Below are 24,725 nucleotides of genomic sequence, written 5' to 3'. Positions count from 1 at the left end.
GAATATTGACAAAGATTGGAATAACTGGAATTTACACACATTGTTGGTAGGCATGTAAAATGGCCCAATCAGTTAGGAAAACAGTTTGGCAGTTTCTTATCAGGCTAAATGCATGTGTACCCTTGAAAGACTGAAGGCAGGAGGAGAAGGGGGCGACAGAAGATGAGATGGTTGGATGGCGTCACTGATTTAATGGACATGAGTTTGAGCAAACTGGGAGATAGTGAAGGACAGGGAAGCCTGGAAGGCTATAATCATGCGGTCACAAAGAGTTAAACACAACTGAGCAACTGAACAATAAAAACCCTTGAATTGATCCAGCATTTCCATTCCTTCTTATTTACTAAGGGAAATGATAATATCTGTTCACATAAACACTTGAAAATGAACATTCATAGAGACTTTATTCATAATAGCTAAACATTGGAAATAACCCGAATCCTCATCAACTGGTAAATCAATAGACAAATTGTGTTGTTGATATAATGGAATATTACTCAGCAATAAAAATGAATTACTGACAGGAACAACGTGGGTGAATCTCTCTCTCTCTCACACACACACACACAAACATTAAAGTACATGAAAAAAGGCAGGTGCAAAAGAGTGCCTACTGTATGATTCCATTTATATGAAATCTAAGAAAGATATAACTAGTATATGATGGAAAAACAGATCCATCATTGCTTAGGCTGTATGGGGCTGTGAATATTGACTGCCAAGGGACATAAGGGCATTCTTGGGGTGGAGGGGGCATTGATAATGGTGATACTTGTTACTTGGGCATATGCATTTGTCAAAATTCACCAAACTATACACTTAAAATAGTGCTTTCATTATATGTATCTCAATTACATCTCTGATTTTTAAAAACAAAATGTATCTGTATATACTTATTTTAGATGTCCAGAAAGACACATTCAAAATTATAAAATAATAGTATTTCAAAGGTAATGTTCAAAACATTTAATAATTGAGAATTACAAGCACCAACTAGTCAGAACAGATGACAGGAAAAATAACTGGTACAGTCAGTCTAGGTGAATGAGACGTGTATTAGCCCAGGAAAACAATAGTTATCAATAGGTGGTGTGATTATTGATGCCTTGTTTCTTCTTTTGCTTATTCTCTAACTTTCTATTCTGTATTTTAATCAGGTACTTTAAAGTCGGGGGAGGAAATCTATTTTTAATTATAAAAAAGAAAAATGGTATACCTGTTGATATCACATTTCATACTGTTATAAAATTCTAATGGGTCTCAAAACCCTAATGGAACTTTTAAATAATAGATATGAGAAATGGTATACTAAAACAGCATTGAATTAGAAGTTAAAAATGGATAATGCCATAAAAATATTTCCTATCTACTACAAAGAAAATAGAGAGATATATTTTTAAACTATTTTACCATCTTAATATTCTAAAATGCCCTCCCTTTGCTCCTATTACAACTAGGTCTCCATACAATCATGAGAGAGAATGTGCTGTGCTTAGTGGCTCAGTTGTGTCCAACTCTTTGCAACCCCATAGACTGTAGCCCACCAGGCTCCTCTGTCCATGGGGATTCTCCAGGCAAGAATACTGGAGTGGGTTGCCATGCCCTCCTCCAGGGGAATCTTCCCAACCCAGGGATCGAACCCAGGTCTTCTGCATTGCAGGCAGATTCTTTACTGTCCGAGCCACCAAGGAAGCCCAAGAACACTGGAATGGGTAGCCTATCTCTTTTCCAGGGGATCTTCCCAACCCAGGAATCAAACCGGGGTCTCCTGCATTGCAGGCAGAGTCTTTACCAACTGAGCTACCAGGGAAGCCCATGAGAGAGAATATCTTTCCTCAAATTGTCTAGGCTCTGCAATGCCATTCTGCTCTAAAGTCGTGACATGGTATTTTCTGATGGGTATCTTGGCCTAGGTCAAACTTCAGAATCTGGTTGAGCAAACCAGGAAACCAAACAATAGTTATCAACCCTGGATAAATTTTTATAGCAAAATTATAACCCATCACAAGGAGAGTTGCTGCCGTCTCCTCCTAGCATGGCCACTTCCATCTCTATGGCTTATCACAGCAACAAACCTTTGCTCTGAGCAATTTCTTCAGAGGTAAGCACAATAAAATCCTGGCTATAACAGCAGTTGCTGAGAAGCTATGATCAGCAAATAATGACCAGGGAGTCCCCTTTATCATGTCTCTCTCCACCAACAGAGAAACCATACCAGCTCCCCATCAGCCCAGTGGAGAGTCAGTGACTGGTTTAGCAACAGGACTCCTTTCTGAAATGCTCAAAACCCCAGGGTAAACATGACGCTACTGTATAATCTCCTAATGTTGCTTTACAGTGCAGCTCAAATTTGTGATTTTAAAAGCACCTTAGCCCACTGTGAGTTCACAGTTATCTTTAATGATCTGCAAATCTCAGTGTTTTTAATAGCTCATTTTCGTACTGTGGCTACAGTGGCAACACCTGTACCTAAATAGTTATTGCTTGTAATACCCTGGGCTGTCAGGACGTACAGTAAATGAGAGGTAGCAGCAGTATCTCCCACCTTTTGCTAGCCTTAATTTACTCTTCCTCCTCTTGAACATAAGCACAGGGAGCTTACAGAGCTGCTGTGTCAGTTCCCAGAGCCTATGTGATCTCAGCTGATGGGACCAAAATCAGAGGTCATCAGCAGAGGCTGACCACCCTTCTCCATACGTGGATAGAAACAAGAAGATGGCAGCAAGAGGCCACCAGGGTCTTTCCCTCTGGAAGCTCTGACTTCTGAAAGTGAAGGATCTGTCCCCAGATCAAAACTACAAGGAAAAAAAACAGATGTTTTCATGAAATCCCAAATATGGCATTTCTGCAAGATACTAAACTATAAATTACATGAGCAAATATAACTTCCTCCAGACATTTTAATGCCATTCACCCTCTAAACAAAGAATCATCTTTATAATTGATATAGTGAAGTATTATGTAATAACTGTTATTCTCAATTTCAAAACTTAAGATATTTCTTACGTAATGATAATGGTAGATACTTACTGAACAATTACTATGCGCCTGACATTGCTCCAAGCATTAACTCATTTCATCTTCAATTCAGTTGTTAAAATGAGCCAGGATTTGAACCTGGCCTCTGTCTCCAGAGTCTCTGCCACACTGCAATAGAACAAGAATCACAGACCCCATGACCCTAGAGAAAGTGAAAGTGAAAGTCACAATTGTGTCTGATTCTCTGCGACTGGATTACATATACAGTTCATGGAATTCTCCAGGCCAGAATACTGGAGTGGGTAGCTGTTCCCTTCTCCAGGGGATCTTCCCAACCTAGGGATCGAACCCAGGTCTCCTGCATGGCAGGTGGATTCTTTATCAGCTGAGCCACAAGGGAAGCCCCATCCCTAGAGAAGTGAACCTAATATAAAGCCACCCAAGGGCTCAGAAGGAAGTTGGTTACGGCCATACTTCAAAATGTCCCTGAATAGCTGGAAAACCCTCCAACGCTGCACATGTCATAACTGCCTTACCTCACCTTACCTGCAAAAGTCTTCTGTCTAAACAGAATACAGCAAATCCCTTACACACCAACAAGTTCTGTTCTGAGAACACATATGTAAGTCCAATTTGTTCATAAGTCCAACAAAGTTAGCCTAGGTACCCAACTAACACAATCGGCTATGTGATACTGTACTGTAGCAGGTTTATAATACTTCTCACACAAATAATACATAGAAAACAAACACCAAAAATAAAGAAAACATTTTTAATCTTACAGTACAGTACCTTGAAAAGTACAGTAGTACAGTACAACAGCTGGCATACAGGGGTTGGCATCAAGTGAACAGGCAAGAAGAGTTACTAACTGGAGCTGGGAGATGGTAAAGCTGAAGGATTGTCAGCAATAGGAGATAGAGGACAAGCTGCAATTTCACTCATGTCTGATGCGGAAGGAACACATGTTCACATCTTTGAAAGTTCACAACTTGAGGGTGTGTACCCAGGGGACTTAGCATACAGGTGGTTGGCTCTGAGGGAAGACAGCATCTGTGATTTTCAAAAATAGAAATGCCCCCATCGTGATTCTTTAGGTTTAAGGTTTTCTAAGCAAATTCTCTCGTGTATGTAACCATCCTCATGCTCCCACGTGGTATACAAATTGCTGATGATCACAGCTCATCACAGGGTCACCAGCTACCCTGGAGGTTGATTTCCATCTGCAGATCTCAATTGGGATCATGTAGGAGAAGCAGCAGAGGATGATGCTGCCTGACTCAGTTCCCTGGCACTTAACCACTTCTGCTTTCAACAGTCAGCAACTGCCACCTCTTTGTCTAAGATCTGCTTTGCCTACTAGCAGATAATCTAAACAAACTGTGGATAATCTAAACAAACATCTTGGGATCCTTAAGTCTCCTGCTCCTCATGATGAATGAAATGAAATTATCCACTTATACTATCCTTGCTTATCCATGAGCTACTTACCCCTCAAACATTTTTTTAAAAATTACAGAGGTCAAGTTATTGTGAGAAAGATGGCCAGGGTGTCCCACACCACTGAACACTCTAAACAGGGGAACTTTGAACTGATGCCCACCTAACTGTGGTTTCAAAATAAAGAAAATAACAATGGATTTAGTTACTGAAAATGCTGGCCTGTAGCCTGGAAGCCAAACAGCTCTCTGTCCCTTGTAACTCTGCTCTCCAAATGTGAGGTCTAGGAAGGACAGCTTTTCAGAGGATACCAGCCCAAACCCCTCATTTTATAGTCTTGGTCCTCTGAGTCACACCTTTGTGTTAAACATTTCTCACAGCAGTTTTAAACCTCACATATTCTACCAAAACAAAGATTGAGATCTCTACAAGGCTTCTTTTTATTTTTTATGATGAAGTATTTATTCGTATGTCTTTTTGGAATAGGTTTTCATACGCCAGGCCTGAAAAGAAATTCCACATAGAAATCACTCCAAAATACTTTTTAAATAGTTTAGTGTCCACCTTTCTCATCTCATCAATGACTTGTTAATGAGGAATAATTAAAATAGATTCTTATTAATAAGAATGCACTGCATTTCAAAAAAAAAAAAACATTTTTAAATATAAAATCTATGCACCAGTGTCTGTGCAGAGAAATTAGGGTCGAAAGTTTCATCCACACAGAGTATCTAGATGTGGTGCATTGCAAAATAAATCAATGTGGTAGTAACAAAAGATCTGCTTCATGCAGTGGTTGAATTGATATAATTCAACCTGATTGAATAGATTTAATTACACTCTGTTAATATCCATGTGGATTAAATAGAAAGTCATCACTCTTCTATGTACAGGACTATAATAGTTCTGCGTTTCTTTCCATCCTGGAATCCGAGGACTGATTTCCCTAAATGTCATGATCCAAGGGGTTTCCAAGAGATTCCTCCAAAATGTTTCAGAGTGAATTCCAATGAGTTGTTCAGAAGGACCCAGCCAGCAGCTTCAAGTTAGGACTTCGCCTTGGATGACTTGCTAAGGGGAAATCCACCCCCAGTAAAACGAGGGCCACTTGGTTTGGCCATTGAAAAGGTGTCCTCCATGCTTATTCTGTCCTTGTTTCTGTAAGAGAGGAGCTGAGAGTTAACTTTCTTTTTCCTTTTCTAAGTTTGGTGTTAAGTTCTTAGGGAGAGTTAACCACTAAAAACTGCTTTGATCAAAGCTTCCAGTTTGAGACAAAGTGGTGGTTTAAATGTAATTAGGTGTTACTGATAACACATAGAATTAGGGAAAGACACAATTAAACATGCCTTCCTAATGTTGATCTAAATACAGATAGAAGGCCTCATTATAGCTCAAGCGCTGGGGCCCAGAGGCTCCTGACTTGTAATCATCTTCCTATTTTATAAAGCATTTGTTTAGTTCCAAAGATCAGTCAGAGGAATCTTTCTCTTGTCTCAATTATAATGACTAATTCATCATTTATCAACTTTTATAAAAGTTTCCGTTTCAGTGGAAATTTATAAATATTTATCACACACACACACATACACACACAGGGCATTTTCACCAAACTTGGACATTAATAAAATACAAATTTTCCTATAACTTTAGATGAGAAGCAGTTATTATTAGAAATAGTTTAAAATACAGGAAAAACTGAGAAATATAAATAAAATAGTACATTTGGCAATAGATAAAGGAAGAAACTCCCTAAAATCTACAATATATCTTCTATATAGATCTTCTTTAAATGACCCTCCACACACACACACACACACACACACACACACACACACACACATTCAGGTTTCCTGCAGAAGTATCTTACAGTTTTATAGATTACCTATTGTATAATTAGGGTCTTATAAAAAACATCTTTGGAGTCCCTTTTTCAAAATAAAAATTGAGCAAACTACTAAGATTAAAACTAATTAGATTTGACTACTAGAAATAAGTTACTTCAGAGAAGAAAACTCTACTTTTTGCAAAACAATCTGACTTGTACTGCAGACTCCAGGCCAGCCTGGGGTATAGAGTAGGGGAGTCAAGGATAGGTGGGTGGGGGTATATAGGTCAGGATTGGAGCATGAAAAAATGGTGTTTGAGAAAAATGAAAAAAAAAAAAGCAAAAAGGTAAAAATGATATGAGTTGCTATTTTATAAAGAGTATGTGTGAGGAGAATATCCGTGGAGATTATTCTAAATTATTCCATTTGGAAAGAATCTGTAGAAGATTGGTTCATCAATTCAGCTGTCTCTTAGCAGAATTGATTTCATTATTATAAAAATCATCCTCCATAAATAGGACAAAAGCTTCAGCCTTGAGTGGATCCAGCAAAGAAGACGCCTTCAAGTACTCTGACAACTTGTCTACCTCCTGACCGTTGTTAGATGCAGGCAAGGCCCCCCTCCTCCTGACCTCTCTTGCCTCAAATAACCTAAATTTTCCTCTCCAAAGGAACCAAAGCTTAATGCTTCTGGCCTGACCTAAGCCGACTAACGGGAATAATGTCTCCTTTACATGATCTTTTTAATGTATTTATAGACCATCCTAATGACTCCCTTCAGCCTTCTTCCTTTCAGTCTAAACCATCTCAGCACTTTTGTTCTTGCCTGGTCATATTTTCCTTCAGCTCCTTAATCTTTTTTTTTTTTTCCCTGCTGTTCTCCTCCTAAGAACTCATATTTTTCTGTCTCCCTCCAGTTTATGGATCCCAACTAAATGGAACCACCATTGATGCCCTCTGGAGAGATCAATCACAAGGAATAAGTATCAAGGCAAAAGCAGAGAGTCTAGAGCAGGGTACTAGAACTTTCCATGATAGAAAGTAGAAAAACCCTGTACCTGGCCTGCCAGATACAGCATCCACTAGCCACATACAGCTACTAAGTAGGTGAAATGTGACTAGTGCAGTTAAGGAACTGAATTTCTAATTTGATTTAATTATAATTCACTTTATATAAATAGCCACAAGTGGCGTACTGCCTGGGGCAGCGCAGTTCTAGTGCATGGGCCACTGGGAGGAGCTGAGTTATCAGACTTTATTTTGGGGGCTCCAAAATCACTGCAGATGGTGACTGCAGCCATGAAATTAAAAGATGCTTGCTCCTTGGAAGAAAAGCTGTGACCAACCTAGACAGCATATTGAAAAGCAGAGACATTACTTTGCCAACAAAGGTTCGTCTAGTCAAAGCTATGTCTTTTCCAGTAGTCATGTATGGATATGAGAGTTGGACCTTAAAGAAAGCTGAGCACCAAAGAATTGATGCTTTTGAACAGTGGTATTGGAAAAGACTCTTGAGAGTCCCTTGGACTGCAAGGAGATCCAACCAGTCCATCCTAAAGGAAATCAGTCCTGAATATTAATTGGAAGGACTGATGCTGAAGCTGAAACTCCAATACTTTGGCCACCTGATGCAAAGAACTGACTCCTTGGAAAAGACCCTGATGCTGGGAAAGATTGAAGGCAGGAGGAAAAGGGGATGACAGAGGATGAGATGATTGGATGGCATCACCAACTTGATGAACATGAGTTTGAGCAAGCTCTGGGAGGTGGTGATGGACAGGGAAGCCTGGCATGCTGCATTCCCTGGGGTCACAAAGAGTTGGACACGACTGAGCGACTGAACTGAACAGAGCTATCAGAGGGGCATCCTTCTGTCAGTCAGTATGTTCTCTTTGTCCAGAAAACTGTGTGTGTGTGTGGTGAGAGGATCAAAAGGCCAAAGGAAACCAGGAACTGTCATCTAAATGTGGAATGAGTGGATATTCTGATTTACAAAAAGGGTGCATTTTTACTGGCAAATGAATTTGCACCTAGCTACTTTAAATAGCTATTTGCCACTAATGAATCACAGGGGATGCATTTAGACCCTCTTTCACCATGTCCTTGAAACGTCCATGTGGATGACACACCAAGCCTGACTTTCAACTCCCAGTGTGAGCCTCTGCAGAATTAACTCTATGACTTAGGCAATGCCATATAGCCAAGGTTCAAACCTACAGATTCATCTGGGTCCCCTCGTTCACCCCAGGATTAGGAAAACAATAACAAAGTAAAGAGAACATTTGTTCTTGGGCATATAGCCATACTGAAACCCAAAATGTTCACCTGACACGTGCAATATCATCTCCTAGAAGAAAGGCGTCCCATGCTGATACCCTACATCAGATACAGAAGTCAGGCACTAGACAGAGAGATGGTTCAGAAACGGTTTATCTAAAACATAGGTGAAAACTATGTGTGTGTGAACTGCTCATAATTACAGTGGTCCAGCTGGAAGAAGCACAAGCTGGAATGAAGACTGCTGGGAGAAATATCAATAACCTCAGATATGCAGATGACACCACCCTTATGGCAGAAAGTAAAGAGGAACTAAGAAGCCTCTTGATGAAAGTGAAAGATGAAAGTGAAAAAGTTGGCTTAAAGCTCAACATTCAGAAAATGAAGATCATGGCATCTGATCCCATCACTTCATGGGAAATAGATGGGGAAACAGTGGAAACAGTGTCAGACTTTATTTTTTTGGGCTCCAAAATCACTGCAGATGGTGATTGCAGCCATGAAATTAAAAGACGCTTACTCCTTGGAAGGAAAGTTATGACCAACCCAGATAGCATATTCAAAAGCAGAGACATTACTTTGCCAACAAAGGTCCGTCTAGTCAAGGCTATCATTTTTCCAGTAGTCATGTATGGATGTGAGAGTTGGACTGTGAAGAAAGCTGAGTGCCGAAGAACGGATGTTTTTGAACTGTGGTGTTGGAGAAGACTCTTGCGAGTCCCTTGGACTGCAAGGAGATCCAACCAGTCCATCCTAAAGGAGATCAGTCCTGGGTGTTCTTTGGAAGGACTGATGCTAAGGCTGAAGCTGCAATACTTTGGCCACCTCATGCGAAGAGGTGACTCATTGGAAAAGACTCTGATTGGGGGCGGGAAGAGAAGGGGACGACAGAGGATGAGATGGTTGGATGGCATCACCGACTCAATGGACATGAGTCTGAGTGAACTCCAGGAGTTGGTGATGGACAGGGAGGCCTGGCGTGCTGCAATTCATGGGGTCGCAAAGAATCGGACACGACTGAGCGACTGAACAGAACTGAACTGAGCTACATTATTAGAAAGCACAGCTTTAGCAAACCCAGACCTCTTAACAAAATTACCTGTGGTTTTAAATGTGAGTGTGCTTCAGCCCATGCCACGGTGACTGTGAACCTCCTTTGCAGGCACAGCCCCAAACCGTGAGAACAATGTGGGGGAAAACATCACACTAGGTTTCCTCTGCTCCACAGGAGGTCCACCAGAGAGCTGATATTAATGGATCCCTGTTAGGGTCCTAAGGAGGGGTCAAGTCAGACAAGACACCCATCTTGCTCTGACAACAACCCACTGGGTGATCCTGCAGAAAGTTATTTGCTCAGCCCTGACTTTGTTTACCCCAGTGAGGTCTGTGACTCTGTAGCTGTCCACAATTATTTTTCTCATCAGCAGTTAAAAGGCACAACAAAACTAGAACATTTGACTAATTCTTACTTCTGAATGTATTCTTTACGTTTCTGAGCAAGGTATTTCTTCTTTAAATTCAGCAGTTCGTTGCTAAGTTTTTCGATCTCATACTTGTATTCTTGGCTCTGTGACTCATACATATTCAGCTCTGAAGACAAAACCTAGTATGACAAATAAAGCAGCATTAACAGAAGATACATGGTGAGACAATATCCTTTTCTGAAAAATCTTTTTAATCTGCTGCCACTTACCTTGGTGAGGCTAGAAATACAAAACCATGCCCAGATTTAATGGTTAATCTGCACGCTTCTACCAGTTCAAGGTCTGTATCTGGGTAAAAATCTGATGAACATTCTGAAGACTCATAATCCAATGACCAACTTAATGAAACCTCATTCCCCTGTTTAAAAGGAGAGCTATCAGGCACATCCAAACAGGCTCACATATGAATGGTGTAATGCACTCAAGAATATTGAGAGTCAAAAAAAGAAAAACTCCCAGATATATACTACAAAATTGCTTCTTAAAGCCTTTTTTAAAATGTTCAGAAAAGTCATTACTAGGCAGTGTGATTCATCCAAGGATTATTGTAAAAACTATTCAGAATCATCCTGCCACCACCAGCATTAAGTAGGCACTCAATTTATGTGTTTTCCAAGGTTGTTGTTCTGCTGAATGTCAATCACCTCTTTACTGCACCCTTTGGGACTATTCACAGGTTCTCTCTTTATCGGAGCACTGGGATATTTACCTCTAAGATGCAGAGGGCTATGACGTATGCATGGGGGAGGGTACTACATGTGAGGGGCTGTGTTAGGAAGCCTAATTTCCTGCCTCTTGCTCTGTTGTGTTCAGTAGATGCTACTGGTTTCAGGCTGGACAAAAAAAGAAGGCATTTACTCATCTAAACAGATGTATAAGGATGCTCAAGTGAAGGGTGCCCCCAACAAAAATCAAGGGGGAAAAGGGGAGGCTATCATTGTAAGGAACATGTAATAGATGCAACTGTGTTTCCTCTAGCTCTCTATTTTTTAATATTTACATAAAAGGCGATCTTTATCTTTTGAGTGTTCATCTGCTTCTGAACAGGTGTCTTAGCTGGCACTAGTGGTAAAGAACCCACCTGCCAATGCTGAGATGTAAGAGACATGGGTCAGGAAGATCCCCTGGAGGAGGGCATGGCAACCTGGTCCAGGATTCTTGCCTGGAGAATCCCATGGACAGAGTAGCCTAGCAGACTGTGGTCCACAGGGTTGAAGAGTCGGACACAACTGAAGCAACTTCACATACTCATACACACTGCTTCTGAATTCCTTCCTCTTAACTGTTGTGATTCTACCTATCCTATCTGACTAAGGATTCTGACCATGTTATCATAAGCTAGAGAAAATGATTTTCATGTTGGAAGAAAATTTGCCTTCATAGTTAAACTGTTGAAGCTGAAACTCCAATACTTTGGCCACCTGATGTGAAGAGCTGACTCATTTGAGAAGACCCTGATGCTGGGAAAGATTGAGGGCAGGAGGAGAAGGGGACGACAGAGGATGAGATGGTTGGATGGCACCACCGACTCAATGGACATGGGTTTGGGTGGACTCTGGCAGTTGGTGATGGACAGGGAGGCCTGCTGCAGTTCATGGGGTCGCAAAGACTTGGACACGACTGAGCGACTGAACTGAACCGAACCTAGGAACAAAGACCTTGTTTCCAAATAATGAATGTGGAATTTCTTAACAGAGTCCAGATCATGAGGACAAATTGATGGGCAGGCTTGGTACTATGCACTGCTGTATCTTCCACTAGGGGTCACATGTCATTCAGAGGAAAATATCTGTACACCCTGAGATAAAGGGTTAAAGAGACAAAATCCTCCTATGAACCACTGAATGCAACCCATTGCTAAGAGTGCCCATCTGACAGTAGTGTAAAGAGAAACATGTGCTTTTCTAATCTAGACCCAACTTCGAGAAAATAAGTTTTTACTTTGCTTGTTATATTCAATTGTTTAAAGGGATGAAAATAATCAAAAGATTATGCCTCTTGCAAAACTCAAATTATGTCTCAGGATACTCATGTAAAACGAATGCTTAGAGTGGTAAGTTGAAAATTAATGCTTTCATTACACTTCTGTTTCATCTGCCTTTTTAAAGTAAAAGGATGTGATTTTACAACATTCTCTTTGTGAAAGGATTAGTACCATATTAGTCTCACAGCATCTATTTTACCCCAGGCAGAAAGGCAATGACTATTACCATCATTGCGCAGGTAAATGCCAGAATTCAGCTAGCATATGCTACAGTCTGTGCATGTGTGTGTAGAAGGCTTCCCTAGCATGCCAAGAATATCTAAGTACTTTTTTAGGAGGTAAAGCTGAAAATAGAGTGGGAACACACAGTTTTTGAGAAAACTTTAAAATGTGTAATTGTAAAACATTTCATCGCCCCAGCTAAGGTTCTTGTGTCACTTAGAAGAGAACTTATGCTAACGGAATCCTAAAATGATTTGACTTCCCCTTCATGGCTACTTATTTAGACAGTCTTGAAGCAAGGCCCTTGGGGACAGGAGAGTGGCCTGTGCTTTGTGTACATTTATTTCAGGTAGATGAATAGTAAAAACCTGCTCTGACACAGTGGTCTGCTTCAGTGGGCCATAGTGTTAAAATATTTGGGAGATGCAAATCTTCCAAATCGTGTTGAGATAATCCACACAAACCCTATTCCCCAAATTTCCATTCCATTGCCATCATCCTCTCTCCAACTGTTTCTCCACTTGTTCGTCTACCTGTTTTGTGGGAGTGTATTAGTCTAGGAGCAGAGGGGTAGCTTTGAGGCTTGCCTGGGACTAGAGCACTAAAAAAGCTGATTTCAATGGAGTGCAGCCTTTGGGAGACTGGCTTCTAGGGCCACGGCGGTGGACTTGTCCAGGGGTGTTCCCCAGAGTGTGGCCATCCTTCAGCTAGGAAGGCGCAGAGGCTCCCACTTACTTTAAGCTGCTTGGTCTTCTCCCGCAGTGTGTGGCGATAGATCTGCAGCTGCTCCGCGGCCTCAGGCCCAGGCTGCCGGGCCAGGATGTGCTTTAGTTCCACATACAGTTTCTCCTTTTCCTGGTGGAGAGCATAACCACAAGTGGAGATAAGCAGTCCCATCAAGACAAGGACAGTGACTTTAACAGCGTGGTCAGGATGATTTGGGATCATCCTAAGGTCCTTCTCAGCTCCACACTGATTACATTCACTCGTAGATTCATCCAGTCAAGCATCAAGCCATAGAGGGTCCTGGCCCTGCCCACCAGCTGGTCGGCAGCAGCCTTGCAATCCCCAGACTGTGCAGCCCAACCACATGGGAAGCCTGCCCTCCAGGGGACTGGCAATCACCACATGAGGAATGGCCTCACAGCCAGCCTGGCCAGGGACCACCCCCACCTACCAGCATGCCCACAGCAGTCAGCCCTGCTACACAGGAGGACACACACAGTCCACATGGGGGTACCATTAGAGCATACAGCTCTGGTGACCAGAGGGGAGTGTGTTGTTCCAAAGGAGATCTCCTACATAAGGCAATTTTCCCAAGACTGGAAAAGATAACCAACGTACCTAACACATAGAAACAAACACAGAGAACTGAGCAAAATGAGAAGACAGAGGAATATATTCCAAATGGAAGAACAAGACAGAACCTCAGAAACATGACTAAAGGAAGTGGAGATAAGCAATCTATTCAACAAACGACTCAAGGTAATAATCGTAAAGATGCTCACTGAACTTGATAGAAGAATGGATGAATGCAGTAAAAATTTCAACAAAGCATTAGAGAATATAAAGAACCAAACACAGACAAAGAATACAATGCTGCTGCTGCTGCTGCTAAGTCACTTCAGTCGTGTCCGACTCTGTGCGACCCCAGAGACGGCAGCCCACCAGGCTCCGCCGTCCCTGGGATTCTCCAGGCAAGAACACTGGAGTGGGTTGCCATTTCCTTCTCCAAAGCATGAAAGTGAAACTGGGATTAAAAAAAAAAAAAAAACACCATAAGGAATCAACAGCAGATTAGATGATACAAAGGAATGATAAACTGGAAGACAGAGTAGTAGAAATTACCAAAGCTAAAAAGAAAAAAATTAATTAAAAAAAAAATGAGTACTAGTTTAAGAGAAATTTTGTATAACAACAAGTTAATAACACTTGCATTATAGGGGTCCCAAGAAGGAGAAGTGAGAAAAGGGCAGAGAAAATATTTGAAGAAATAATAGCTGAAAACTTCCCAACCTGGGAAAGAAAACAGCCAGCCAGGTCCAGGAAGCACAGGGAGTAGTATCAAACAATCAATCTTAACAGGACCATAGCAAGATACACTCACTACAAGTAAAATGGAAAAAATTAAAGATAATAGGAGTATACTAAGAGCAGCAAGAAAAAAGCAACTAGTTATATACATGGGAACTTCAGCTGACTTTTCAGAAGAAACTTTGCATGCCACAAGGGAGTGTCACAATATATTCAAAGTGATGAAAGGATAAAACTTAAACAATCAAGAATTATGTACCCGGAAAGGTTATCATTTAGATTAGAAGGAAAGATAATGATAAGCCCATGTTTGTATGGTCAATTAAACTATGACAAAGGAGGCAAGGATATACAATGGGGAAAAGACATCCTCTTCAATAAATGGTGCTGGAAAAACTGGACAGGGCACCTGCAAAAGAATCAAACTAAACTAGTTTCTCACACCATATACAAAAGTAAACTCGAAATGGATTAAAGACTTAAATGTAAGACCTAAAGCCATAAAAGTTCCTAGAAGAAAACAGGCAATAAACTCTTTGACATCAGTCTTTGCAAACTTTTTTTTTTTTTTTGGATCTATCTCCTCAGGCAAGAGATACAAAAATAAATAAACAGAACTACATCAAACTAAAATGCTTTTACACAGACAAGTAAACTATCAACAAACATGAAAAGGCAATCTACTCAATGGGAAAAGATATTTGCAAATGATAAATCTAACAACAGGTTAATATCCAAAATATACGAAGAACGCATACAACTCTACATCAAAAAATAAAAAACTAAGTGACTCAGTTAGAAAACACTGGACCTGAATAGACATTTTTCCAAAGATGACATACAGATGGCCAACAGACACATGAAAAGATACTCAACATCACAAACCATTAAGTGAAAGAAAGTGAAGTTGCTCAGTCGTGTCCAACTCTTTGCAACCCCATGGACTGTAGCCCACCAGGCTCCTCCATCCATGGGATTCTCCAGGCAAGAATACTGGAGTGGGTTCCCATTTCCTTCTCCAGCAGATCTTCCAGACCCAGGGATTGAACCCAGGTCTCCCATACTGCAGGCAGACACTTTAACCTCTGAGCCAAAACCACAATGAGATACCAACTCAGAATGGCTATCATCAGAAAAGACTATAAATAAAAAGTGCTGGTGAGGATGTGGAGAAAAGGGAGTATTTTTGCACTGTTAGTGGGACTATAAATTGGTGCAGCCAACTTGTAAATTGGAAAAGAGTGCGGAGGTTCCACAGAAAATAAAAAATAGAACTACCATATGATGCAGCAATCTCACTTCTGGGTATTTACCTTAAGAAAACAAAAATACTAATTTGAAAAGATATATGCACACCAACGTTCATTGCTGCATCATTTGTAATAGCCAAGCTATGGGAGCAACCTAAGTGTCCATTGATAGATAAATGGATAAAGAAGACGCCTTATATGTATACTAAGTGATATTACTAGCCGTGAAAAAAATAAAATCTTGCAATTTACAACACCATGGATAGACCTAGAGGGCATTATGCTACGTGAAATGAGTCCCACAGAGAAAGACAAATACCATATGATCTCATTTAAAGGTAGAATCTGAAAAACAAAACAAGCAAAACAAAACATAGACTCATAGATAAAAAGAACAAGTGGGTAGTTGCCAGAGGGGAGGGGGCTAGAGGGATCCTTAGCTGAAGAGGATTAAGAGTTACAAGCCACCAGTTATAACACAAATAAGCCATGGGGATATAACATACAGGACAAGGAAACTAGTTAATAACATTGCAACAACTTCGTGTGAGGACAGATGGTTACTAGACTTAGTGTCACGATCACTTCATAATATATGCAAATGTCAAATCGCTATGTAGTACACCTGAAATGCACATAATATTGTACATCAACCATATCTCAATTTTTGAAAATTGTGCATATCCCAACCCTGATCAAGGACCCAGGATGTGCGCAGCATTTGGATATGAATAGTAAGACAAATGAGGAAGAAAACATCTCTCTCTACCTAAACTTATGATCACATGACTGAGAGACAAAGATGATAGAAAATTTTGACAAAGTATTATGGCCAATAAAAGCAGGGAGTGACTAACTCTGATTTGGAGGAGTGGGGGAAATTTCACAAAAATGTCATTTGAACTGTCCCTTTAGGAATGAGTAGGATTTTTCTCCAAGCAGAGAGAGAAAAGAAGAGTTTTTTATGCCAAGGTTCAGTGATAGAACAGAGGAAAGGTAGTCCAAGGTACTTGGATGCAATCTCAAAAATGACAGAATGATCTCTCTTCATTTCCAAGGAAAACCATTCAATATCACAGGAATCCAAGTCTATGCCCTGACCAGTAATGCTGAAGAAGCTGAAGTTGAATGGTTCTATGAAGACCTATAAGACTTTCCAGAACACCCAAAAAAGATGTCCTTCTCCTTGTAGGGGAAAGTGAAAGTGAAAGTGAGGTTGCTCAGTTGTGTCCGACTCTTTGCGATCCCATGGACTGTAGTCTACCAGGCTTCTCTACATGGGATTTTCCAGGCAACAGTACTGGAGTGGGTTGCCATTTCCTTCTCCAGGGGATCTTCCTGACCCAGGGATCAAACCCAGGTCTCCTGCATTGCAGGCAGATGCTTTACCCAGGGGACTGGAATGCAAAAATAGGAAGTCAAGAAATACCTGGATTATCAGGCAAATTTGACCTTGGAATATGGAATGAAGCAGGGCAAAGCCTAATAGAGTTTAGCCAAGAGAATGCACTGGTCATAGCAAACACCCTCTTCCAACAACACAAAAGAAGACTCTACACATGGACATCATCAGATGGTCAATACCGAAATCAGATTGATTATATTCTTTGCAGCCAAAGATGGAGAAGCTCTATACAGTCAGCAAAAACAAGACCAGAAGCTGACTGTAGCTCATATCATGAACTCTTTATTGCCAAATTCAGACTTAAATTGAAGAAAGTAAGAAAAAGCACTAAACCATTCACGTACGACCTAAATAGAATTCCTTACGATTATACAGTGGAAGTGAGAAATAGATTCAAGGGATTAGATCTGATAGACAGAGTGCCTGAATAACTATAGACGGAGGTTCATGACATTGTACAAGAGGCGGTGATCAAGACCATCCCCAAGAAAAAGAAACGCAAAAAGGCAAAATGGTTGTCTGGGGCAGCCTTTCAAACAGCTATGAAAAGAAGAGAAACAAAAGGCAAAGGAGAAAAGGAAAAATATACCCATTTGAATGCAGAGTTCCAAAGAATAGCAAGGAGAGATAAGAAAGCATTCCTCAGTGATCAATGCAAAGAAATAGAGGAAAACAACAGAATGGGAAAGACTAGAGATCTCTTCAAGAAAATCAGAGATACCAAGGGGACATTTCATGCAAAGATGAATACAATAAAGGACAGAAATGGTATGGACCTAACAGAAGCAAAAGATATTAGAACACGTGGCAAAAATACACAGAGCTATACAAAAAAGATCGTCACAACCCAGATAATCACGATGGTATGATCACTCACCTAGAGCCAGACATCCTGGAATGTGAAGTCAAGTGGGCCTTAGGAAGCATCACTATGAACAAAGCTAGTGGAGGTGATGGAATTCAAGTTGAGTTATTTCAAATCCTAAAAGATGATGCTGTAAAAGAGCTTCACTCAACATGCTAGCAAATTTGGAAAACTCAGAAATGGCCACAGGACTGGAAAAGGTCTGCTTTCATTCCAATCCCAAAGAAAGGCAATGACAAAGAATGCTCAAACTATTGCCCAATTGCACTCATCTCACATGCTAGTAAAGTAATGCTCAAAATTCTCCAAGCCAGGCTTCAACAGCATGTGAACTGTGAAATTCCAGATGTTCAAGATGGCTTTAGAAAAGGCAGAGGAACCAGAGATCAAATTGCCAACATTTGTTGGATCATTAAAAAAGCGAGAGAGTTCCAGAAAAACATCTACTTCTGCTTTATTGACTATGCCAAAGCCTTTGACTGTGTGGATCACAACAAACTGTGGAAAATTCTGAAAGAGATGGGAATACCAGACCACCTGACCTGCCTTTTGAGAAATCTGTATGCAGGTCAGGAAGCAACGAGAACTGGACATGGAACAACAGACTGGTTCCAAATCGGGAAAGGAGTATGTCAAGGCTGTATATTGTCACCCTGCTTATTTAACTTATATGCAGAGTACATCATGAGAAATGCTGGACTGGAAGAAGCACAAGCTGGAATCAAGATTGCTGGGAGAATTATCAATGACCTCAGATATGCAGATGACACCACCCTTATGGCAGAATGCAAAGAAGAACTAAAAAGCCTCTTGATGAAAGCGAAAGAGGAGAGTGAAAAAGTTGGTTTAAAACTTAACATTCAGAAAATTAAGATCATGGCATCTAGTCCCATCACTTCATGGCAAATAGATGGGGAAACAGTGGAAACAGTGACAGACTGTTTTTTTGGACTCCAAAATCACTGCAGATGTGAGTGCAGCCATGAAATTAAAAGACGCTTGCTCCTTGGCAGAAAAGCTATGACCAACCTAGACAGCATAATAAAAAGCAGAGACATTACTTTGCCAACAAAGGTCCGTCTAGTCAAAGCTATGGTTTTTCCAGTAGTCATGTAGAGATGTGACAGTTGGACTATAAAGAAAGCTGAGAACCAAATAATTTATGCTTTTGAACTGTGGTGTTGGAGAGAGTCCCTTGGACTGCAAGGGGATCCAACCAGTCCATCCTAAAGGAAATCAGTCCTGGGTGTTCACTGGAGGGACCGATGCTGAAGTTGAAACTCCAGTACTTTGGCCACCTGATGGGAAGAACTGAGTCATCTGAAAAGACCCTGATGCTGGGAAAGATTGGAAGTGAGAGGAGAAGGGGACAACAGAGGGTGAGATGGTTGGATGGCATCACTGACTCTATGGACATGAGTCTGAGTAACCTCCAGGAGTTGGTGATGGACAGGGAGGCCTGGCATGCTGCAGTCCACAAAGAGTCAGACATGACTGAGGGACTGAACTGAAGTGAAGTCCAATTCAGCAGGTGCACTGGGAAGGTGAGGGGAGAAGAGAGAGCAAAGGTTGGGTGTGTAGGTTGGCAACGTGGTTTGGGACCACATCCTTAGGCAACTGGGAGCCAAGGATGAGCCATGTCTGGGTTTGTTTTCAGAGGAATAACTCCAGCAGGAAATCAGAGAACAGAATAAGCCCCAGTACAAGCAGAAGATGAAGAAAGCTGGACCCAAGATCGCTAGAATGGGGAAGTGGGTAGATGTGAAGAGAGTTCTGAGGTAGGACCAGGGAGATTTGGTGAATGACCAGACAAGTGAGGAAAGAAGGAACAGGAGCCAAGAGGACCTCAGAGTCTTTAACATGGACACTTCGGAGTCTGGAGGGTGATGGCAGTAAAGGCAAAGAGGCTGGGACAGGGGAGGATAGAGAGGGCAGGGAACTGTTACTACATTCTCTGCTGACCTTCAGTGGGTTCCTGAAATGTTAAGGTTGAAGCCCTGTGGGAATATCTAGAAGAAGAGTTGAAAGTAAGTTCTCAGACTTGAGAATTGCAGAGCATGTTGGATCTAGAGATGGGTCTTGCCCAAAGCCACGAAGGTGGATTCATTGGCTAGGATGGCTTACAGGGAGGGCCAGGGCAAGCAGAGTTTTGAGAAAACTAGCAAAGAAGGGGTGGGTAAGTGAGAGAGACCCAGAGAAAGAGAATGAGGGAGAGTAAAAAAGATGTCTAAAAAGGCAGGAATGCTTTGAATGGTCAGTGATATCAAAGAGAAGATATCAAGAGAAGAAACAGGAACAGAAGACTGAACACGGCCTCTGGGGTGGGCTGTGAGGACCAGGCAACCTTGGTCAGAAAGGCAGGCGTAACACATGGGGAGCAAAGGTCACAGAGGCCGAAGACCAGGGCAGAAGTAACAGAAAGAGAGTCTTCTAAGAAATACAACATAGGAAGACAAGAGATCTGGACTGGTTTGAGGGAGTAGTAGAAATCCAGGAAAATTAGGATATGCAAATTTGTAGAACTAAAGGAAAGGACTTCCTAGGACTCCAAAGCAAATCATAATTCTATGACTTAATTAAACCAATAAACAATGCAGAATTCCCACCTGTGCTCTGAAGTTTAATTGCTTGTAACATGTTTTCAAATCCTTGAACTAAGGATATTAGATAGGAGCAAAGATTTATTTCTAAGGTATCTCAATTCTGGATTCCCATTTCTCTAAACTGCACTCATGTGAACAAACATTGATAAAGACTGGTGTGTCTACTCATTTGTCTCTGTACTTACCGCTCACTTCCTTAAGGTAATCAATTATGTTTAAGGAAAAAAATATAAGTAATAGCCATCTCATTAAATGAAACATTCAGTCAAATGGAAACTAATTTTTACCTAGAGCTAAGTAATCTGACATTGTCATCAAATGACTGGTTAGTGAATTTTCTTTTACCTATTATTTAGATGACATTTATTTTCTCTGGCAAAAAACAGATTATTTGATGATGATGTAAGATTTGTTTTAATTTTTCCTTTTCCTGGACAAATTATAGAAAATTTATTACAAATAACATGACTCTACCTTCACAAGAGTGTATTCAACTTAAAAATTAGTCAGACGGCAATAAGCTTCTAGAGAAACAAATATCAAAATAATACTTACCATTTAAGAAATAATTCCAGAAATGACATGGAAACCCAAAAGCCAGCACGAAAAAGAAAACTTGGACAAATAGAATTACAAAGTGGTGATTTTCCTTTGCTGTACAACACCTCCTGTCACACCTCACAATATAACCTTCCCAGTAAATGGATGCAGCCAGCAATGAGAAAGATATCAGGAGGTGAGTCTATTTTCTATAGCCACTTAACACCTGCTCTGATGGAAAAATAACACGTCTGACAAGACTTCAAGATTCAATTTGGAGAGGGTAATAAATATGTGGGGAAACCCATGAAACTGTTTTGCCCGTTTCTTTAATCTCACTGTTCTCTATACCCAGAGTACAGGAAGACTTGAAAAGTAAAGAATCTCCCAGTGATGAGGGGGAGCAATTTGGGGTATGATAATGTCTTAAACCGAAAAAGGTCATCTTATTCCAAGAACCCTCAAACGTTTCACAGGCATAATTCTTTTCAATTGTTCCTGGTAGGGAAGGAGGAATGAGTCACAGAAAAGCCTTCAAGGAGCGAATATCTTTTCCTCACCTCACAGGTGAGAATCACAAGGTCAACAGGAATGAGTGGTATGTGTGATTCCTTCGACAAGTCAAAAACCTCGTCACAATATTCTGAAGGATCACTGTTCCCGTGCAACACCTCCTCTGGGGCTTGAAGACATGTTACAGCCCTGAATATAACCAATCAGGGTCACACTGAGTTACAGAACTCCTAAAGGCTACACGATTACACGGACATGAATTTGAGCAAACTTCAGGAGATAGTGAAGGACAGGGAAACCTGGCATACTACAGTCCATGAAGTTGAGAAGAGTTGGACACAACTTAGCGACTGAACAACAACAACACAATAACACCAATAGGAGAATGGAGCCAGGTACAAAGCAGGTGAGAGGGAATCAGAGGTCAGAGTATGACTCGGTTCCCCCTTCTGTTGACCCAGCCCGTCTGGACAGGCCTTGCTATGTCCTCTAACAGGACATGCAATCTTCATACATAGAGTGGATGATGTTACCACTTGTCCTGTCTTCTGTAACTTCCTGGGGTTTTATTGTGGCTGTAAAATGAAATGAAGTAGGTTTATTCTAAAGGATAACTGAGTGACTGAATAGTGAGGGTCCACAAGTGTGGAGAAGAAATGAAGAAACTGAGTGAATTATCTGAAAATCGCCTGGGTATTCAAAGTCAAAAAGTGCTGAGAGTGAAATAACCCAGGACAAGTGATGCATGTGCATTCATGGTAGGTGGAAAGAATGCCAAATGATACTTCAGGATGAAGACAGTAGAAGAGGGAATGGAGCTTAGTGGTGGAAATGGGAAGAGGGAATGGAGCTTGGTGCTGGAAAGGAGCTGCCAGGCTTCAACATGCATGGACTTGGGTCTATGCTTACAACAGAAAACCTAACTTTTGATAAAACCAACGTGAAGCCTGGTCAGCATTAACATTCTAGCCGTGTGTATCATACAGATTTGTATTTGGGGAGAACGTGCTAGTAATTTAGATAAACATGGAGTGTTTGACGGATTGAAGGTCTTAAGTACGATTGTTTTCCAATTTATTTCCCTCCTAACCCTCTACAAGGGCCAACCAAGCTCTTCAAACATTGTGCAATGGTGTGTATAATAACCCCATTTAGAGACAAAGCATGCAATTCTATTATATAGAGAATCTATCTTATGCAACAGAGACTCATTAGCTGTCCGATGTATATTGTCTCCATAAGCCAGCAGTGGAAGAACCAGCTGCCTTGTAATACATATCCTGTCCTTCCTCATTAAGCCACATCCATTTCTTTTTAAACCAAGTCAATTAACTTGTCACTGGGTTAGAAGCGCCATATGCCAATGGAACATCATAAGAAAATCATAAATAGTTTATTATTTCCCCACCAACAAAAGATCACATCTTCGGGTCAGCACTTCTTTATTTATTCAGAGTCTGTGCTTAGTGCACATCAATATTACTTGGTAGCATGCTTCACGCTTTAAATTATTTTATGAACAGTTATATTGGGGGGAAAAAAAAGCTCAGCTATTAACACCAAGAGACTAGCCCTCTCTTTGGCTGAGCATAACATTAACCATACAACTTCCATCCTTGAAACGATGCTCTCTTCCTAGACATCCCAGTCTCTCAGGTGGACAGACTGTAAGATACGTTTATGGATTCTTTTGCTGCAAGAATCACTGCCAAGTGATTCTGGATACCAGCACGGCTCATTGTCAATATTGGCTGAGTACAGTGGTAAGAAATTAATTACAGTATTAGCTTCAAATAACGATGTCATTACATGGTGACAGTCTGAACCCCATATTGGAAACTCCAGATATGGAAACACTCAGACTTCAGGTGTTTGTATTTCATCTAATAATAAATTAAAACTCTCTGTTCCGAACAGTCTATGCAAATAAGAGTCAGTGCTATTCTGGCTATAGAGGAATAAATTGAGTTGTTCACAGAACTCCTTTCCCCACCGAGCTACGCTTTTACACGCACTGTCTGTTTCTTTTCCATGTCTTCTGCTTTGCCTCTTCAGCTGAAAACAGAAGATAGTTCACAGTGTGCAACTTAATGCTCTTCTTCCTCAGCTCACCTACTTGAGGCAACAACTGACTAAGAGGAACTAATTTATTCTGTTTTAATATGAATCTGAGCTTAGCAAATGCCAGTGCATTGATTCTGTTCACCCTGGATTCATCAGTTTGCTTGGGCGAGCATTGGGAATAATTACCGCACCCTGTGGACTAACTCACTCATGCACAACAAGCAACTCTCCTCCTGATCCAAATACACACCCTTGTCTACATCTGCCAGGGTGAAAAGCACCCACTCAGATGTTTAGATGGCACACATTTCAAAGAAGAGACACCTATCTTGCCTTCACTCTTGCTCACTCAATGGGTTCCAGACAAAGGTGATTTTTTTTTTTAATCCCATAACCACTACTTCCGAGAAAGCCTACTTCACAGAGTATACAGAAAATCTCATTTCCAAAATGTCAACAGATGCCATTTGTGTTACTTCAATATTTAATCTTTATGAGTCCATTCTTTCTTTCCAATTGAGTTATGAGGCTTTAAGGTCAGAACCACAACAGATTGCTCTAAAGCTCCCTCTCAACCCTACTACTAATCTAGACACATTCGAGGTACTCAGTAATTTTGTTGCTTACAATTTATATTGTCAGCAAACTATGCCCATCATATTTTAGTAGGACACATCAATAGAGGTAAGATATATTTATGTTGCAGAGAACACAATGGCACCCCACTCCAGTAGAGGCAAAGCAGAAGACATGGAAAGTACTCTTGCCTGGAAAATCCCATGGACAGAGGAGCCTGGTGGGCTGCAGTCCATGGGGTCGATGAGGGTCAGACATGACTGAGCGACTTCACTTTCACTTTTCACTTTCATGCATTGGAGAAGGAAATGGCAACCCACTCCAGAGTTCTTGCCTGGAGAATCCCAGGGACGGGGAGCCTGGTGGGCTGCCATCTATGGGGTCGCACAGAGTTGGACACGACTGAAGCAACTTAGCAGCATATTTATGTTAAGAACTTTTACTTGAATTAGGCCATTGGGTAACACCTTCCTGTTAACAGAGCTTGTATATAATTCAATACTGTGAGCCAATACTGTAAGTTTCATAGATTTGAGCTAAACTTTTCATTGTGTATATTGTATGTAATTGAGGAAATCACTTGATCTTTTAGTTAAATGTTTACAGTGGTTTCCTGATAGTGCAAGTTGTTTCAAATACTTTTTTTAATTCTTAAGGCTCACA

General features: G+C 40.9%; 1 protein-coding gene across 1 annotated transcript in view; it reads right to left on the bottom strand.

The window, feature by feature from the left end:
- Nucleotides 1-4,958: 4,958 nt before the first annotated feature.
- The window catches only part of CFAP58 (cilia and flagella associated protein 58), a 110,138-nt gene continuing 90,371 nt past the window's right edge, over nucleotides 4,959-24,725 (bottom strand). Inside the window, exons 16-18 of the mRNA XM_061403390.1 lie at nucleotides 12,948-13,067; nucleotides 9,992-10,125; nucleotides 4,959-5,577 (exon numbers count right to left, since the gene is read on the bottom strand). Coding sequence (XP_061259374.1) covers nucleotides 5,466-5,577; nucleotides 9,992-10,125; nucleotides 12,948-13,067 — 366 coding nt within the window. The 3' untranslated portion in view covers nucleotides 4,959-5,465. The remainder of the gene's footprint in view (nucleotides 5,578-9,991; nucleotides 10,126-12,947; nucleotides 13,068-24,725) is intronic.

Source organism: Bos javanicus, chromosome 26 (assembly GCF_032452875.1).
Source record: "Bos javanicus breed banteng chromosome 26, ARS-OSU_banteng_1.0, whole genome shotgun sequence".
Taxonomy (NCBI): Eukaryota; Metazoa; Chordata; class Mammalia; order Artiodactyla; family Bovidae; genus Bos; species Bos javanicus.
Note: the sequence above shows the minus strand (reverse complement) of the source record. Positions and strands in the feature narration are given on the sequence as shown.